The sequence below is a fragment of the Wyeomyia smithii genome, chromosome 1, assembly GCF_029784165.1.
Source record: "Wyeomyia smithii strain HCP4-BCI-WySm-NY-G18 chromosome 1, ASM2978416v1, whole genome shotgun sequence".
Classification (NCBI taxonomy): domain Eukaryota; kingdom Metazoa; phylum Arthropoda; class Insecta; order Diptera; family Culicidae; genus Wyeomyia; species Wyeomyia smithii.
The window spans coordinates 91,313,059-91,334,053 of NC_073694.1; the positions used below are offsets into that span (position 1 = coordinate 91,313,059).

Here is a 20,995-nt window from a genome sequence, read left to right on the forward strand (position 1 = left end):
CCGTTTTAAGTCGGGCTTTTATTCGTGATGATGAACGGAAACATTTGTATCGATGTACAGTGCCCAATACATGCAATCGATACAATTTAAATCCTTCGCAGTGTTTGGTGGCGGATGATGATACTGTACAAAATCATGAGCCACAGTTCACGGGCAACTGTGAACCGGTTGGTTGCCGCATTATATAAAGACACGTGAATGATTTAAAACTTTTATAATGTTTCGATGAAAAATAAATCTATGATTTTGATTGTTCTGAATTTATTTTATTTATTGAGTCAGATTTACAAAAACCAGAAATCATCAAATTTCTAAATTTAGGCAAACTGGGTAACTTGTACTCATTTTCGTTAATTCCTGGTTTGCATAAACAGAGTAGATTCTAATCAGTTTTTGACGTATGACGCCCTTACTCAGAAGTGAGTAACCGTAAAAGTACTCAAATTAGGGTACCTCCACTTTTTTCAAAAATGGGTCATATCTAACTCACTTTAGAGTAACAAATAATGAGCGTGTATGTGTCAGGGGGGATTTACCGCTGTCAAATTTCATATATGTGTGCGTTATCGCAGATCAACTCTGGTCCATGAAGTTTGTTGGTCCATAACGTTTGATAAATTACCAATGTGACGATAAAACATCACCAATTTTCGTTAAAAACTTGTTGCTGTTCCAAAAATTCACTACGGAACGCATTATTAATAGAAGTTTTCCGCGATTTCTCGAGTTTTGTTAAAAGAGAACGTTCCATTTTACTTCGATCAAAACGACAAAAAACAAAACATGCAGACGCCTTGTTGCCAAAGGTGTTGGTCACGGTTTCACGATATTTGACAGATAGATTCCCCCTGGTATATGTAGCTTATAGTTTCGATTCACGACATCAAAACTAGTGATGGGAAATATCGCCCAAAACAAACATCGATAACAATCGATAATTTCGGATCTTTTATCGATTTTATCGATAAGTATCGATAATTTGACAGCTAACGTTTGTGGTAGAAAAAATGGACTTTTTTCAGATGGTGATGGTGATGTCTTAGAGATAATTGGGTTGGATAAATTTCCCATGAAAGGTAATCATGTTAGCTTCCTCGCAAAAAATATGACGTCCTTCCGTGCGGCCTTCCGGCAGTTAACCGGAACATTCGCCATGGCGGACGAAAACATGCGTGTAGTCATGTTTTTAAGCTCTTTCTTCGTTTTTTTATCAACTCCTCCTACGTTTTCGCGACAAGTTGTTGGAATAGATCTTGCGCTTCAAGTTTGCCCAGAAATTCTCGATGGGAAGCAGCTGGGGGACATTGGGCGAATTCGCCGACTTCGGTACCACATCGATATTCAGCCGCTCCATCTCTTCCAACGATCGCTTCGAGTAGTTGGCCGACGTCAAATCTGGCCAGAACACCGTGTCTTCGCGCTTATGGTATCTCTTGATGAACGACGCAACTTCTGTCAGGCACTTCGTACTATAAATTTCCCCGTTTACGGCCAGCTCGGAACGAAAGAAAAGCAACTTTGACATCCCTTTCTCGCTGATTGTCAACCACAGCCGCACCTTCTTGGGGAACTTGGTCTGTGAAATAAACTTTACCTTGGTGCTCAGTTCCTTCGTGGGGGAGGTAAAATACGAAGAGCCCTGCTAGTCGTTGCCATCCAGGGTGAGATAGGTCTAGTCGTCCATCACCACTGCCACGTCGCGTTTCGCCGGGAAAATCGACTTGACTAACTTATTCAACCGCTGTCGCTGCGTCATTGCCTGCAGCTCCGAGACCAGTGGACGAGTGGACGAGACTGCCGCTTCCTGACATGTATGTCCATGTTCTCCAGATACTTTTTCACTGTTTCAGCGCATGCACCAACCTCCCGGCCAAGTGCACGTAGCAATTTAGCCACTTTTCCCTCGGTCTTCCTCTTCAGCATCCTTTGAAGCTTCTTGTCGCTCAGGGTCGTTGACCGTCCGGAACCGGGCTTTCTTTCGATGCTCTGATCGTTGTCCAATAGTGTCAAGGTGTTGTAGATGTCAGAATAGCATTCACGGCGTCCACAAAGTGCCGCACGATGTCCGTTTTTGACGCGGCGGGGTACCGTTCTTTGAACGCGCACACTTCTGAACGAAGTAGCTTCACTTTTTTCACTATCACAGTTAAGTTTGACTGATAAATCTGTCAATTTTTTTTTTAAGTCATGGGTTACTATGATTGATGATGCATTAGTAGTTTCGTCAGTGCGATTAAAGGTAAGCCCATGAAAAAGCGGCAATTTTTATCCATTTTTTCATTGCAAACGTTATTTAACAAATGGCATTCTGCTATGTAAATCTGTTAAAAACAGAGACAGTGATGGCCCAAACAGGATGGATACGTTTACGTTGCATTGACGTTAATTTGACAGTAAATGTATGGGCTAACTGTCAAATTGCCGCAAACGCAGCCGCAACGTATCCATTGTGTTAAGACCTTGAATGACAAATCTTACGATACTGAGAATGAAAATTCAAACAACCGGACGAGTTAAGCAGTTTGTTTTGGAAAGTCTTCGGGTTTCACGCCGGGAGTGCTTTCTACGGTGTAGTTTCAAGCCGAAGTTCGTTTTGAACGTTGCATAATCAGGGAAATAATTGAAGCAGGCAAAATTCTGTCAATTTTCAAATGGCCAAAACTTTACGAAAAATGAATCAATTTTGACAAAACAGGTTTCATTTTACTGGAAAACTGTCCTAGTTTTCTAGTATTACTTGAGAACTGGACCAAGGGTCACTGGAAATGTTTCAGATTTCCGAAGTGCGTGCCAAAGTGTACATTTTTGCAACGCGTAGAACTTTTTCTGACATTCTGTTTCACTCAGGTTTATATGTTGTCAATAAATCAGAATTTATCTCGAGTTCAATGGTAGCTATAGATTGAAAATTAGCCAAGGAATCATCGAGGTATGAATTTATTAAGTATGGGTGTTGATTTTGGTGGTTTTTTCCCCGTTGGGTACTAATTTTCTTTGAGCTTGCAGCACTCTAGCAGAATTCAATCGAACATTGTGGGTGTGTAGGTATTAAACCGAGCAACTTTGCAAACTTGCGTTTGAAAATTTATCTGGATTAACATTTAAAAAGGTCAGATTATTTTCACGCGGATTTTCTCTAAAAGGTTATCTATGCAGATTTTCAAATTAACGTGGTTTTTTACACGAATTTTTGAATTAAAGCGGTTTATCAAGAGGATTTTTGATTTAACATGTTTTTTTCACAAGGCATGTATCCCCCGTGTAAGAAAACCTAACTGTATTTGAACCTTTTTCTTATGAAGGAATTTATCTTAGTAAAAATTATCTGAACTTTCCTTCAAAAATATAAAAAATGATTTTAGGATCCTACTCTGAAAAAAATATAATTTAAAAAACGAAAAATGATTTTAGATAATATCGGTGATCTCAGATTCTTTTAAATGAAGTATTTTAGATAGACAATTTAGTTGCCTTAAACGTTCTATGCGTTGCTAAAATGTACACTTTGACACACACTCTTGAAATACGAAACATTTTCGGTGTAGGTTGGTCACACCAAGTTCCCAAGTAATACTAGGAAACTAGGATAGTTTTCCAGTGAAATGAAACCGGTCATCAAAATTGATTCATTTTTCGCAAAGTTCTGGCAATTTAAAATTGAGAGAGTTTTATTTATCTCAATTATTTTGTCTACCCGCTGTAAAAATCAGCACACTTTTTTTGGCGCAACAATTTTGTTGATTTGGATTTTTAGTGGATGTCACAACCCTGTGGGATGTGATGCACCTCCATCTGTACAATCTTGAGCCGCCGACGGCCGATGAACAACCCTGGATGCTCAACTGTCTACGAGTGCATTGACAGATGAAAGGAAGTGGAGAAAAAGGTAAAAGTTGTCAGAGTGAGCTCGCTTAAGTTACTGATAAACGAGGTTCAGAAGAAGTTCTTATACTACTGGAATTAGATTACATTTAAAATTATACTTACATCTAATAATTCATTGTTATTATACCTACATCTAACTTAAACTATTAGTACGGGTTTTCTTATAAGCTAAAAGTCTGGTAAAAGGTAAAAGTTTAATCAAATTAAAATCGCTTAACCTAAATGTCACGATTACAGGATTACTCCGTTATAGTTAGTACGAATTTCTAAAAGTACGGGCTGTTCTAATACAGGTTGTTATAGTACGGATAAACAACAGAAGGAGACTAAACGTGAGTAAAAAGATATAATTTGCTAACTAAATGGTAAAGATAAAAAAACTGTTACGTACATAAGCAATAATGATTGTATTTTCATTATTAAGTTCCCCGAAGGGATTTACAACTCTGTTCCTGTACAATAAAAACGAGTTTAAAACCGGGAAAAAATCTGTCTGTTCGTTGCTATCGCAACATTTTGTAAATCCGTTTACGATCGGGGGTTCAAGTTATTCGGTATGTCAAAGAAAAGTGATGGGCGAGCGGCATCACCCAAGCCACTGCCGGGTGTTAGTTGCGAAATATGTCGGAAACCGGATAATGACCGTATGGTAGCGTGTGATTCGTGCGATCAGTGGTATCATTTCGCGTGTGTTAGCGAGGATTCGAGTGTACAGGATCGGGAGTGGTGCTGTCTGAAATGTGTTGAAGCAGCGAAGCAACATCCATCTGGTACATCAACCCCTAACAGCAATACTGGAACGATACCAAAGCCGGGAACTGGCCAACCAACGGATTCGAAGCTGGAAGAATATTTACGGACGCAATTAGCGGCGATGCAGAAAAGGTTTGAGCGAATTCTTAAGGAAAAAGACGTACTGCGGACGAACGAGCTTAAGGATCAAAGGGCTAAATATGAACAAGAGCTGAGAGATTCGGAGCGGCGAGTACTAGAACAGGTGGAAAGACAACACCAGTTAACCGGGTCAAACGGAATAGGACCGACGGCGAGTTCGACTGGTTCGACTGGTTGCCGCGAATCAACGAACAGGATGTTCCCCAGGAGAATGAGGTTATAGTGAATGAAATGAAAATGCTGGAAGAAATGCAGGCACTGGAAAGGAAGCATTTGGAAGAGCGAAATCGACTTCTTCTTCGGCAAGCACATGCTGATGGAGGCTCGGCTAGCGGAAGTACTGGACTGAATCCCTTGGCTACAGGGTTTCAGCCGAGAGCTAGTGACTTTCCCGGATATGTTTCGTTGAGTCAAAACCAGATCTCTGCGCGACAGGCTGTTAATAAGGAACTACCCATGTTTTCAGGGAACCCAGAAGAGTGGCCGCTTTTCATAGCGAGTTACGAAAATTCGACAAGGATTTGCGGATATAGCGATGAAGAAAACTTGCTGCGACTCCAACGAAGTTTGAAGGGAAAGGCGTTGGAACTGGTGCGTTGCCGCCTTCTTCATCCTGCCAATTTACCGGGAATAATTTCGACACTGAAAACTCTTTTCGGGAGACCGGAGATTATTGTTCACACTCTGGTGAATAAGATACGGGAGATGCCAGCGCCGAGGGCAGAGAAATTGCACACACTGATAGATTTCGGAGTGGCAGTGCAAAATGTCTGCGCAACCATCGCGGCTTCAGGTCTCGACGAGTACATGTGCAACGTGGCTCTGCTCCAAGAATTAACCGAAAAACTGCCACCATCTATTCGGTTGAATTGGGCCTTTCATCGACAACATCTACCCAGAGTTACGCTCTTAGAACTCGGGGATTGGTTGGGAGAATTGGTTGAGGCGGCAAGTGCAGTCACAATGCCATCAATGAGTGTTCCGAAACCAGAAAGACGTGGCAGAAAGGAGGATTATATTAATGTTCACTCCGAGAGCAACCCCATCACCGAAGCAAATGCAAGGGATCGTCTGCAGAGAGCTGTAAAAGGGTGCAATGTATGTTTGAATGACTGTAGCGGTCCAGAGAAGTGCCAAAAGTTTCTCAACATGGACGTCGGGTCCCGTTGGACCTTTGTCAAGGAACAGAAGCTGTGTAGGAAGTGTCTACGGAAGCATTTCGGTGCCTACCAAGTCAAAACGCCATGCGGGAGGAATGGGTGCACATTTATGCACAGTAAGTTGCTTCACGACGACAAGCGATATAGTAAGACAGTAACGTCCGAATCAGAGAAGTCGACTGAGGGTACATCAACGCAGAGCTGTAACACGCATTCGAAGGCAACGAAGAAGGTCTTGTTCCGGTACGTTCCCGTGACTATATATGGCAAGGGAAAGCAAGTGAAAACCTTCGCCTTCCTTGATGATGGGTCATCGGCAACCTTAATGGAGCACGGTTTGTTGAGAGAACTAGGTCTTAAAGGAACTTCGTATCCACTATGCCTCGACTGGACAGGTGGTCACCAACGTCGTGAAAACAACTCGGTAGTGTTGGCATTGAAGATCTCAGGAATAAAGGACACCAGCGAGATTTTTGAGCTCCCGGAAGTCCATACGGTTCAGGATCTTTCTCTCCCGAAGCAGTCGGTATCAGTATCGCAGATGAACGTCAAGTTCAGCTATCTAAAAGGGCTGCCCCTGGAATCCTATGAGAATGTGTCCCCACGAATCCTAATAGGAATGAACAACTGTCGTCTAGGCTCTGCCCTGAAAAGTGTAGAAGGTGGTAGAAATGAACCGATGGCGTCTAAAACCCGCCTTGGCTGGATAGTTTACGGTCTATGCCCAATGGAACTCAGTCGGAAAGATTCTGGTCATAATGGGCACCATAGTTTTCACATATGCCCGTGTGTGAAGGAGGAGGAAAAGGATCTTAATACTGCCTTGAAAGAGTTCTTCTCGATCGAGTCCACGGAGATCTCCGGAACACCTAAACTGATAGCTTCGAAGGATGAAGAGCGAGCAATAAAAATCCTATCTTCCGAAACACGACTGATTGGAAACTGCTACGGGACAGGTCTTCTGTGGCGTTACGATCGAATGAACCTACCCGACAACAAGGGAATGGCTTTGAAACGCTGGGCTTGTCTGCAAAAACGAATGAAGCGAGAACCTGAGCTAGCCGCAACAATGCGTGCGAAGATGTCTGAATACGAGAGTAAAGGCTACATTCGGCGGCTCTCCGAGGCGGAGAAGGTGGAGAGGCGTCCCAAGGACTGGTACCTACCAATATTTCCGGTCACTAACCCGAACAAACCCGGGAAGCTGAGAATAGTGTTCGATGCGGCGGCAAAGATTAACGGAGTTTCGCTAAACTCGTTCCTCCTTACGGGACCTGATCAACTGGTATCACTCCTTGCTGTTTTATACAAGTTCCGTGAGTTCCGTGTAGCCGTAGTAGGAGACATCCGGGAGATGTTCTTCCAAGTTCGGATGAAGGAGCAAGACCAGCGAAGTCAAATGATCCTGTGGGCTAGCGGAAAGCCGGACGATGAGCCAGACGTGTACGTAGTAACAGTCATGACGTTCGGCGCAGCTTGTTCGCCGAGTAGTGCCCACTATGTTCAAAACCATAACGCGGACAGATTCGAGGAGCAGTATCAAAGAGCGGTCGAGTGTATCAAGTATGAACACTATGTCGACGACATGTTGGCGAGCGTTGAGACTGTGGAGGAAGCTGTGAAGTTAGCCAGGGAAGTACGGTTAATTCATTCTCAAGGAGGTTTCGAGAACTGGCTGTCCAATTCCAGTGTCGTGATCGATAGCTTGCGTGAAAATCATACCATGGAGAAGAACATGAGCTTCTGTGCGGAAACGTCAACGGAAAAGGTACTCGGAATGTGGTGGTATATTGCAAGTGACACATTCACCTTCAAGCTGTCGCCGAAACAAAATATGGAACTGCTGTCCGGCGTCAGAATGCCTACGAAGCGCGAAGTTCTAAGAACATTGATGGCGGTGTATGACCCCATGGGTATCATCGGTAACCTTCTTATCTACTTAAAGATTCTGCTTCAGGAAATCTGGCGTTCGGGTTGCACATTGGATCAGACAATCAGTGGAAGACTGGCCGAAAAGTGGTTGACGTGGATCGAAGCACTGCCGAACGTGCGCCAAGTCAAGCTTCCTCGTTGCTATCGATCTAGGACATCTGCTGAACTGTCTAATCACGTCGAACTACATACGTTTTGTGATGCGAGCGAGAATGGAATGGCTGCAGTCTCCTATTTCAGATTCGAAGAAGAAGGGAAGGTAGAATGTGCGCTGATTGGATCGAAAACGCGTGTAGCTCCTTTGAAGTTTCTTTCGATACCGCGTCTCGAGCTGCAGGGTGCAGTGATCGGAACTCGACTCGCCGAGTATATTGCCAAATCACACCAAACTAAAATCATACGCCGCGTCTTCTGGACCGACTCCCGCGATGTTATATGCTGGTTACGGTCAGATCATCGACGCTACAGCCAATTCGTGGCCTTCAGGGTCAGCGAGATGCTCGACACCGCAGAGGTGCACGAGTGGAGATGGTTGCCTACTAAAGCAAACGTGGCAGATGAAGGTACAAAATGGCAAAGAGTGCCAGATCTTTCGCCAAATAGTCGTTGGTTTCAAGGGCCAGACTTCTTGTGGGGGCCAGAAAACAAATGGCCAGGCCATAATACAGATCATGGTACGACCTTAGAAGAGATCCGACCCAGTATTCTCCATCACACAATTACCGAATTTCCGATAAACTTTGAACGGTTTTCGAAGTGGAAGCGACTCCTGAGATCAATTGGATACTGCCACCGCTTCATCATAAATGTTCGCAAGAAAAGGAAAGGTACCGCCATGGAGCTTGGCGCTCTTACGCAGGAGGAGCTAAAACTCGCAGAAAATACAATTTATCGATTTGTTCAACGGCAAACTTACGCCGATGAAATTCAGTTAATCCGCAGCAGTATCTCGACGAAGTCGCCATGGAAACATACGTTGCCCAAAACGAGTTCACTGTACAAGTTGAGTCCTACACTTGATGAACACGGTGTCCTACGGATGCGAGGGCGTATCGAAGCCTGCGAGTGGGTGGACGAAGCCACAAAAAATCCCATAATACTACCGAGACAGCACTATGTGACTGATTTGGTGATCGCTGACTACCATGTAGCGTACCGTCATCAGAACCACCACACAGCAATGAACCAGATCCGGATGAAGTACAACATCCCTCGGCTCCGTTCAGAGTTCAACCGAGTCCGCAGAAATTGTCAGCATTGCAAGATCCGACGTGCAAGACCCGATCCCCCAGCAATGGGAAATTTACCACGTTCCCGGTTGACAGCTTTCCAGCGACCGTTTTCGTATACTGGCATCGACTACTTTGGACCGATGTCAGTGCTAGTGAACAGACACGTTGAAAAGAGATGGGGAGTCCTATTCACCTGCATGACAACTAGAAGCGTGCACCTTGAAATCGCACATTCGTTGACAACAGATTCATGCATACTAGCGCTGCGTAATTTTGTTGCCAGGAGGGGCCCGCCGCTACAGATCGTTAGCGACCGCGGGACAAACTTCATAGGAGCTTCCCGAGAACTGCGCGAAGCCTTGAGGCAGGTCGACGAGGAGAAACTCAAGACCGAGTTTGTCGGTCCTGACACTGAGTGGACGTTTAATCCCCCATCCGCTCCGCACTTTGGAGGCTGTTGGGAACGTTTAGTCCAGTCCGTCAAAAAGGTATTGAACGAGTTTGACCCCCCTCGCCTACCTTCAGATGAAATTTTGCGATCCATGCTCATGGAGATCGAAATGATTCTAAACTCCAGACCACTCACTGACATACCACTTGATAATGACAATGAACCCCCCTAACACCAAACCATTTTTTGTTAGGGTCTTCGAATGGGAGTAAGCCCCCGATCGCTTTCGATGACAGACCAATTGTATTGAAGCACTCGTGGAGGATGGCCCAGCTGTATGCTGATACGTTCTGGAAGAAATGGGTTGATGAATACCTGCCGACTCTAACTCGTAGGACTCGATGGTTCCAGCCCGTGAAACCCATTGCTGAGGCAGCAATCTCCCGCGGAACTGCTGGCCACGAGGACGTGTGGTGGAGGCAGTCAAGGCTAAGGACTGACAAGTTCGCCGCGTGACTGTGCAAACAACCAAAGGACTCCTCGAGAGACCAGCGACCAAGATTGCAGTTTTAGACGTCAGTGCAAAGGAAGGTAAACCACATGAAACCCAGTGGCGTACCGAGGGGGAGTGTCACAACCCTGTGGGATGTGATGCACCTCCATCTGTACAATCTTGAGCCGCCGACGGCCGATGAACAACCCTGGATGCTCAACTGTCTACGAGTGCATTGACAGATGAAAGGAAGTGGAGAAAAAGGTAAAAGTTGTCAGAGTGAGCTCGCTTAAGTTACTGATAAACGAGGTTCAGAAGAAGTTCTTATACTACTGGAATTAGATTACATTTAAAATTATACTTACATCTAATAATTCATTGTTATTATACCTACATCTAACTTAAACTATTAGTATGGGTTTTCTTATAAGCTAAAAGTCTGGTAAAAGGTAAAAGTTTAATTAAAATAAAATCGCTTAACCTAAATGTCACGATTAAGGATTACTCCGTTATAGTTAGTACGAATTTCTAAAAGTACGGGCTGTTCTAATACAGGTTGTTATAGTACGGATAAACAACAGAAGGAGACTAAACGTGAGTAAAAAGATATAATTTGCTAACTAAATGGTAAAGATAAAAAAACTGTTACGTACATAAGCAATAATGATTGTATTTTCATTATGTTCCCCGAAGGGATTTACAACTCTGTTCCTGTACAATAAAAACGAGTTTAAAACCGGAAAAAAATCTGTCTGTCCGTTGCTATCGCAACAGTGGAACTAAAAATTGTTTGTTGGCTAACAGATACTTTAAACTTAAACAGTTCCCAGTTAAACTAAACAATTACCAGAGAGTTATCAATAGACTACCGCTATGCATGTCCATCATATTATAAGAGTTGGCAAGCCAAAGAAAATGCATTTTATTACAATTTCGTATCATTGCTTTTTATGAGATGGTGCAAAAAGTTTAGATATTTTTTTAAAGTTCTCCAGTACTATGTTGTCGAGTTCATTTGTTTTTAGGAAACTAAAAACTATAAATACCATTTTAGTTACCATTTTTTCTCAGAAACTCAGCACCCAACGCACCCAACAAATACCTAGCGGCAAAAGCAACTCCTGGGGTAGGGTAGGTGAGGTCTCCTTCTTTTGGGTCTCCTCCAGTAACCAGCCGCACTGACTTGTGCTCACCCTTATAATATCGATAATTATTGTTAACGTCAAAAAATTAACGATAATATCGATGTCCCGCATTTATCGATATTATCGATAAGTATCGATAAGTTTCCCATCACTAATCAAAACTTCAACCGAATAAATGTTACGCCTTTATTCTAAGGTTTCCTAGCTTTTGATTAAACATTGGTGTATGAATGAAGTTGAATTGAAACTTATGCGATGACATCATCTCATTATGCATTCCCTTTTTATCTTCATTTATGATTTTTCTAGCTTTTGAATATTTTGTTTTTGCTCTGGGGCAAAAATTTTAATATTTTTGTAAATTTTCATAGATCTGCATAATACATGTCTGAAACGATAGAACCTATAATGATGGCTCTGGTATTTTTCAAATGCATTAATAATGTTGTATTGATATTGATGCCTATACGCTTTTTATAAAATTTTTGAGCTTTGGATGCATGAATGATGCCAAATTTTTAATTTTTTTTAGGAATATTCTCACTTACATCAACAATGACGACAACCGCGCTGTTATTATCCTTGTCCACGCGGCGGCTATTGTAGTGATATCCCGATCCCGAAAACGTACAGATTTATCGTTTATTGTAAAGATATATCGTTTATTGTAAAGAATTACCGTTCAGTGTTATTCGCGACTTAAAAAATATTTTTGCTTCGTTTCCTCATACATAAAGTAACGAACATGTAACATCATTTTTACTGTCAGTTTAAGCCAGTCTCAAATACTCTAATATGTCGGTGTAATCAAAGAGTATTAATTATAGATACGATCGCATAGCTTGTCGAGGTGAGTCCTGATCAGACGTACACTCGTAACTTTTCAGATATCATTCAGTAAATAAATGAAACAGATTAAATCTAACTTTAGGTCAGATAACTGAATGAATACGTTAAGACCAGAGCGACTTGATATTTGTCGGGTGTGTGTTTCCGCGGAAGAATTTTTGTAAGATTTTGTAGTCGACTGAAATAAATAAATAATATCGCTCGGTAGTGAGATAATGACTTCACGAGGAGATGCTTGCATAGATGATTTTTTTTTTAAATTGGTAACATGGCTCGCGTGCGCTTTGTTTTTACGGTGATAAATAAGCAAACAGAATAAATTAGGATCGCATTACGACTTTCGCGGCCGATATAACGAACTCGTAGGCGCGATATTTGTTATTATGAACCCGGCAGTCGAACTCAGCACGCTGTTTACCAAAACGAACCATGCAGTAAACCTTGCCCTCTTCTCCAACATCCCTGTGATTTCTCGTGGAAGTGCAGAGGTGTTCTCGGCTTCCAATAAAGCGGGTATCACGTCAACATGTTCACATGCACACTCCTTCATTGACCTGCATTCGGATGCGGCCGGCGCTGGTATTGCCCAATATAAAGATAAGGGTCATCAATTTTTACATTGAGGATGCATGTTAGTCCCAGTCCCAAGCATCGTCTGTTGGTTCTCTGTGTAACTACAGCTGATCTGGCAATAACGGAGTAGTAACCGCGGGCGGTCAATCATGCTCATGCTCATGCCCAAATTTAGCATGTGAATGTTTTTAGGGGTAACAAATATGTCCATAATAGTTCGACACCTCTTCCTTTGGAAGGGAGGGGTTCCATACAAATGAAACACGAATTTCTGCACATCTCGAGAGCTAACCAACTAAATGGAACCATATTTGGCAGGTGAATGTTTTTAGTGGTAACAAATTTGTTTCATAATCGACCTCAGGCAAAATTTTGGATTGTAAGATGGCAACTTCCGGTTTATGGAAAACAGCCAAAAATGGCCGATTTCCACCCAATATAATAATATCCGGATCTAGAATGATACACAGGAATTAAAATCGATCGAAATTGTCTTCAAATTCCATTATAAAATCCAAAATGGCGACTTCCGGTTTCGGAGGAACAGCGGCAAACGACCAAATACCACCCAATATGGGTATTTCCGGAACCATAATGATGCACTGGAGCCACAAATTGACATTAGACAACGTTTTGAATTGTAAGATGGCAACTTCCGGTTTCTGGAAACCAGTGTTACGCCCAGATGACAAAAATTGATTTCACAGGCAATTTTAAAGTCCAAAATGACGACTTTCGGTTCCTGAAAAACAGCCCAAAGTGACCAAATACCACCCAATATGAGTATCTCCGGAGCCAGAATGTTTTTTTTTATTCTCGCTTATTTTCCGTCGGTCTAGTTCCGCCACAGCTGTGGCCAATCACCGACGCCCAGGGAGGCGACTCCACACCCAGGACCCTAACTCAGGACCCGTTTATTAACGGACCGGCGCCAACGGCTTTACTTCCTCATGCGATGGAAGGCGTGATCCCAGAGATTTTTCGCCTCAGAAAATCTCCCGGTGTCGGCTAGGATTGAAACTAGACCAGTTGGGTTGGTTGTGAGTGGATCACGCCACCTCACAACCATCGACACCTATGTCGGCGGTGGGATTCGAACCCAGGCGTCGAGCGTGGTTGGTGGAGACGTTACCAACCACACTAGGCCCCCGCGGAGCCAGAATGTTGCAAGAAGCTAAAAATTGACCATTATGAATTGTAAGATGGCAACTTCAGGTTTCTGGAAAACAGCCAAAAACGGACGATTTCCGTCTAACATGAGTATCTCCGGATCGAGAATGATACACAGCGGCAGCCGGTTCCACGAAAACAGCCGAAAATGATCGAATAGCACCCAATATGGGGTTTTCTTCAATCAGAATGACGCTAAGATGCCAGAAATCATCTTAAATACCATTTTGAAATCCAAGATGCCGAGTACCGGTTTGTGAAAACAGCCTAAAAAAACAAATACTATCCAATATGAGAATCTCAATTGACCTCAAATGGCAACTTTTAGGAGACAGTCGAAAATGAACGAATAATGCTCAATATGGATATTTCCGTAATCAAGATGATGCATAGAAACCAAACACTGACCTTGGACACCATTTTGTATTTAAAGACGACCACTTTTAGTTTCTGGAAAACAACCAAAATAACTAAATGCCTCCCAATGTGAATATATTCAGAGTTAAAGCGATGTACAGAAGCCAAAAGTCGAGGATGTTGTCATTTCGATAAAACCAATCATTTTAAACGATTTGTTATTTGACTTTGATCATATCCTATGGCCGATTCGTCGTGCATTTGGAGACTTTGAACACATCGCAAGGAATCAATGAGTTTGGAACGTTCAAATAGTACGATACCACATTTAAATTATGTTGAGGCCACATATATCGATCAAAGCAGGTATAGTTTTCAATAGTCTTTGAATTTCTATTCTTTCCATAACTTTTGTGTCACATATCAAATTATTATGAAGTTAGTTTGTTATTTGTAAGTTTGAGAGATGACTCGCTCGTATGACACTAGTTATGTTCAAATAAGTTATGTAATCTTTGTGATAATAGACTTTCGTTATTTTATTAACAATTTCATACATAACGGTTGCTTAAGTTCGATTATAATCAAATGAAATGGGAACGTATAGGGCAGCCAAACTTTGAAATCATGTGTTCAATCATAATTCATCAGTTAACCCTTAACTAGCCCGCTCATCTGATAATAATATTAATCAATTCGGTTGTGTGGTTTCTGAGATAGTAAAGTTTCGTGATTTTCACATTTCGATACATTACAGACGAAGTTAGAGTTCGATTAGAGTAAAATTCGATAGGGTGTTATGAGGCAGCTAGACCTTTCATTTGACACCAATTTTGTGGAAATCGGGTCAGCCATCTCGGAGAAAAGTGAGTGAGTCCAAGTAATCTTCGGAATATGTTCCTTTTCATAGCTGGATTTCATTTTTAAACATAACAGGCAAATAATAGTCCGATTGCGAAACAAATCAATAGGGTCTTATGAGGCAACTAGACCTTCCATTTGACACTGATTTTATAAAGAATGGTCAAGCCATCTCTGAGAAACATGAGTGAGATTAAACAGTCTTCACACACTTAAAAAATTTCGCCGAATCTCGGCATTGTTTGTGCCGAGATTTGGACAGCCGAGTGCTCGGCATCCATCTCGGCTGAATCTCTTTTGCCGAGAATCTCGGAAAACCAATATTTGACAGATGTCATTTTATGCCGAGAATCGCGGTACACAGTTGACTGTACTCTCGGCAAATCCAGCCGAGAAGCGGCAAACCAGTCCAACGACCTTTCGGTTATATAAGCTGAATGTTCGGCACAGTAAAGAGCCGTTTTTTCAGTGGAATCCAATCGCAGAAAATAGTTTTGCTATGAATCAGGTAAGCAAAGTTCTATCAAAAGATAAATTATAAGCTCGATGAGTTTTAGTAAGTAAAGAAATTTATTTATACTAAATCTTGAATACTCTTCTTTATCTTGCTCGCCAGTAGGGCATTGAGCTAAACATCTAATCCAAAATTACGTCTAATGCCTATCCCTAAAACAAATACAATATTGTATTCACACGATTTGAAACTACACTTTTTGAGCTCCAGGCACTTCCCCCCAAACTGTACTACATTTTTTCGTCTACCGGATTGTAAACACTTGTAATTTGCACAAATTTCAGCCAAACTTGTATTCGATTCCTGTTTGCTCACCCGTAACACGCATAAATTTTCACTAAGAAAAATGGCGGCAACTCGTTCATGAGAATGACAGCTGTATTGCCGAAACACGGCAACGAATAAAATTTGTGCCGAGATACCAGTAATGTTTTTGCTGACCTCGGCATCAACAGTGTTTAACGATAAATTCGGCAAAAAATAGAGACGAGATTCGTCAAGCTTAGTTTTTTGGACGTAGTATCGGCAAAATGATCTGACAACTGTCGGCAACCGGCATTTTTTGCTGAAATACCGGTTGAATCCAAAGTTGCCGAGTGAACTCGGATGTTTTTTGCCGAGCTCGAGATCCAGTTTTAAGTGTGCAGAACACGTTTCTTTTCATAACTTTTGAACCACAAATCCAATCCTTATAACATTCGAAAGTTAATGGTTTTTCAGGTAGCCCGTTCATTTGAAACTAATTTTGTTCAAATCGGTGATGTGGTTTTAGAGATAATGATGTTTCATGATTTTTACATTTTGATACATAACCTCTAAACTATTATTCCGATTACAATGAAATTTAATAGGGTCTTTTAGGACGGCAAGACCTTTGATTTGCAATTGATTTCATGAAAATCGGTCCAGCCATCTCTGAGAAAAGTGAGTGAGAATAGAAATCTGCACATACACACACATACACACACATACATACACACACATACAGAAAATGCTCAGCTCGTCGAGCTGAGTCGAGTGATATATGCCATTCGGCTCTTTGGAGCACTTTTATATCTTCGGTTTTGCAAGTGATTGCTATACCTTTCTAGGAGAAAGGCAAAAAAAAATTCAACTCTTTTTTTTTTAAATTGAAATTTAATGTTTAATTTTTATTTTTTTGGTAAAAAAATTTTTTTTTGTACAGTGTATAATTTTTTTATGATGCATTTTTGATTCCCTACAACTCATTCGCAGACAGTTTTTCTATACAACCAACGGTTTCTGGACTACAATGCTTCGAATAAAACCTTGTATGCCAAAAGACATACGCCCTTTTAGAATGTAACTTATGGGTGTAAAAAATCTTTCCATCTGTGAAAAATGCTCAGTTTGCTAAGCCAAATACGTGTGCAAAGTTTCATTCAAATCAAAAATGGTCGATATTCGACCATCGGTCATTTGGCGCGATTTGTCTCCGTTAGGTCTGTAGCTTCTAGAAAAAATATGAACGACTCAAAATAGTTTACGATTTTGCGGATATTTTTTTGTTTTTTGAGTTGATGTTAAATTGCCCAACTAGCCCTTCAGGTGGGGTAAGTTGGTCAGGGTGTGGGGTAAATTGACCATTTTTATTTCGGAAGGACAATTCAGTTATCCTTCCTCACTGCATTTACGGCAGCTTGTAACGTCTCAGCGGAAGTCAAACCTCTTCCAGTTTTTTGTTTATACGTTCGCTTCCCGAAATCCCAAACCATGAGAAAAGTAACTCATAATGGCATGAAAAAAATCGTATTACTTTTTCATACCCGACGAAAGATATATGATGAAATCTTTATAGTGGTTTGGTTGGACACTAAACCAAAGACAACACGGATTAAATTGAGAACCGGAGCCGAAATCTAGATTCGCATCTGCAATCACAAGCACACTACCAAAGCCTCATTAGTTTTCGTTGTTGTTGAAAACTTGCATTCGTCTAAGTTAAGTCGTTCAATTTGACAAATATTCCATGGAAAGGGGAAAAGGGGAAAGGGGGATTAAATTCTTGTATTGTATATTAATATTTTTACAAACACTCAGCCTCAGGAAGGTCTAAAGTCACTGTGTCCTTTCCCCCTACTAGTGGATATTTGCATCAGATGAAATAATTAAAACGTGTGTGTATATTATGGTGGGTAAATTTAATCGATTTGCCAGAACGTTTTGCCTTTCTCCTAGAAAGGTATAGCAATCACTTGCAAAACCGAAAGTATAAAAGTGCGCCGAAGGGCCGAATGGCATATATCACTCGACTCAGCTCGACGAGCTGAGCATTTTCTGTATGTGTGTGTGTGTGTATGTGTGTGTGTGTGTGTATGTGTGTATGTGCAGATTTCTATTCTCACTCACTTTTCTCAGAGATGGCTGAACCGATTAACATGAAATTAATTGCAAATGAAAGGTCTTGTTACCTCATAAAACCCTATTAAATTTCATTGTGATCGGATTTTTAGTTTAGATGTTATGTATCAAAATGGAAAAATCATGGAACATCATTATCTCAAAAACTACACAACCGATTTGAACAAAATTGGTTTCAAATAAACGGGCTACCTGAAAAACCCTTAACTTTTGAATTTTATGAAGATTGAACTTGTGGTTCAAAAGTTATGAAAAGAAACGTGTTTTGAAGACTGTTTAATCTCACTCATGTTTCTCAGAGATGGCTGAACCGATTCTCATAAAATCAGTGTCAAATGGAAGGTATAGTTGCCCCATAAGACCCTATTGATTTGTTTCGCAATCGGACTATTACTTTTCCTGTTATGTTTAAAAATGTGAAATCCAGCTATGGAAAGGAACATATTCCGAAGACTACTTGGACTCACTCACTTTTCTCAGAGATGGCTGACCCGATTTCTACAAAATTAGTGTAAAATTAATAGTCTAGCTGCCTCATAATACCCTATTGAGTTTTACTGTAATCGGACTGTAACTTTGTTTGTAATGTACCGAAATGTGAAAATCACGAAACATCATTATCTCAGAAACTACATTACCGATTTGATCAATATTATCATCAGATGAGCGGGCTAGTTAAGGGTTAACTGATCAATTATGATTGAACACGTGGTTTCAAATTTTGGCTGCCTTATTCGTTCCCATTTCATTTGATTATAATCGAACTTAAGCAACCGTTGTGTATTAAATTGTTTAGAAAACAACGAAAGTCTATTATCTCAAAGATTACATGACTTATTTGAACATAACTAGTGCCATGCGAACGAGTCATCTGTCAAACTTACAAATAACAAACTTCATAACAATTTGGTATGTGGCTCAAAAGTTATGGAAAGAGAAGAAATTCAAAGACTACTGAAAGCGTTACCTGGTTTGATCGATATATGTGGCCTCAACATAATTTAAATGTGGTATTGTACTATTAGAACTTTCCAAACTCATTGATTCCTTGCGATTTGTTTAAAATCTGCAAATGCACGACGAATCGGCCATAGGATATGATCAAAGTCAAATAACAAATCGTTTAAAATGATTGATTTTATCGAAATGACAACATCCTCGACTTTTGGCTTCTGTACATCGCCTTAATTCTGAATATATTTATATTGGGTGGTATTCGGTCATTTTCAACAGATTTTCTGGCATCAATCTAACACCGGAAATACCCATACTGGGAGGTATTTGGTTATTTTAGGCTGTTTTTCATAAATCGGAAGTCGCCATTTTGGATTTCAAAATGGTATTTAAGATTATTTCTGGCCTCTGAGCGTCATTCTGGTTGAAGAAACACCCATATTGGGTGTTAATCGATAATTTTCGGCTGTTTCCCAGGAACCGGAAGTCGCCAACCTAGAATCCAAAATGGTGTCTGTGGTCGATTTCAGCTGCTGTGTATCAATCTAGATCCGGAGATATGCATGTTAGACGGAAATTGGCCACTTTTGGCTGTTTTCCATAAACCAGAAGTTGCCATCCTACATTTCATAATGGTGTCTGAGGTCAATTTTTAGCTCTTTGCAACATTTTGGCTCCAGAGATACTCATATTGGGTGTTATTTGGTCACTTTGGGCTGTTTTTCAGAAACCGAAAGTCATCATTTTGGACTTTAAAATTGCCAGTGAAATCAATTTCTGTCATCTGGGCGTAATTCTGGTTCCGAAAACATTCATATTGAATGGTATTTGGTCATTTCAGGCTGTTTGCCAGACACCGGAAGTCACCATCTTGAAATCCAAGATTGTGTCTGTGATCAATTTTTAGCTTTTGTGCATCTTTCTGGTTCCGGAGATACTCATATTTAATGGGAATCGTCCATTTCAGGCTGTTTTGCAGAAACCGGAAGTAGCCATCTTACAATTCGAAATGTTGTCTGAAGTCGATTTGTGGCTCCAGTGCATCATTACGGTTCCGGAAATACCCATATTGGGTGGTATTTGGTCGTTTACCGCTGTTTTTCCGAAACCGAAAGTCGCCATTTTGGATTTCATAATGGCATTTGAAGACAATTTCGATCGATTTAAGCTCCTCTGTAGCATTCTAGATCCGGATATTATTATATTGGGTGGAAATCGGCCATTTCTGGCTGTTTTCCATACACCGGAAGTTGCCATCTTACAATCCAAAATGTTGCCTGAGGTCGATTATGGAACAAATTTGTTACCACTAAAAACATTCAGCTGCCAAATATGGTTCCCATTAGTTGGTTAGCTCTCGATATGTGCAGAAATTTGTGTATCATTTGTATGAAACCTCTCCCTTCCAGAAGAGGGAGGGGTGTCGAACCATTATGGACATATTTGTTTCCCCTAAAAACATTCACATGCTAAATTTGGTTCCATTTACTCGGTTAGTTCTCGAGATGTGCAGAATTTATGTTTCATTTGTATGGCACCCCTCCCTTTCAAAAGAAGGAGGGGTGTCAAAATATTATGGACATATTTTTTACCATTAAAAACATTTACCTGCCAAATTTGGTTCCATTTAGCTGATTAGCTCTCGAGATGTGCAGAAATTTTTGTTTCATTTGTATGGAACCCCTCCCTTCCAGAAAAGGGAGGGGCGTCCAACTATTATGGACATACTTGTTACCTCTTAAAACATCCACATGCCAAATTCGGTTTAATTTGCTTGTTTTGTTCTTGAGTTGCGCAGGAATGTATGTTTCATTTGTATGGGACCTCTCCCTTCCAGAAAAGGGAGGGGTCTCAAACTATCATAGGAACCTTTATCGGCACCAAAAACCCCTACATACAAATTTTCACGTCGATCGGTTCGGTAGTTTTCGAGCCTATATGGATCAGACAGACAGACAAACAGACCGGACTGCATATTTACATGTATAGATTACAACATCAATATTTTAGAACCAAAAGAGTGAATATACATTTATTGGATTGAAGCGTTCATGTAAATCTATTTAAGCAAATAAAACTTTAAATGAGAAAGGCTGGGTCTGACCGCTAGGTGGATTAATTTAGGTTTTTATGGTTCTATTTGGGGCCCCAAACAATCCTGACACTACCGGATGTGGATTGATCGATAGCTCTCTAGGAAGAA

General features: G+C 41.0%; 1 protein-coding gene across 1 annotated transcript; it reads left to right on the top strand.

The window, feature by feature from the left end:
- Positions 1 to 3,814: 3,814 nt before the first annotated feature.
- Positions 3,815 to 9,726, top strand: LOC129716921 (uncharacterized). The gene is made up of 3 exons (XM_055666766.1): positions 3,815 to 4,064; positions 4,123 to 4,217; positions 4,320 to 9,726. Exon 3 carries the CDS (start codon positions 5,011 to 5,013, stop codon positions 9,724 to 9,726), a length of 4,716 nt encoding a protein of 1,571 aa, XP_055522741.1. The 5' UTR covers positions 3,815 to 4,064; positions 4,123 to 4,217; positions 4,320 to 5,010.
- The last annotated feature ends 11,269 nt before the right edge of the window (positions 9,727 to 20,995 follow it).

Coding starts and splice junctions, on each gene's coding strand:
- LOC129716921 (XM_055666766.1), top strand. CDS start 5,011: ATGAAAATGCTGGAAGAAATGCAGGCACTGGAAAGGAAGCATTTGGAA.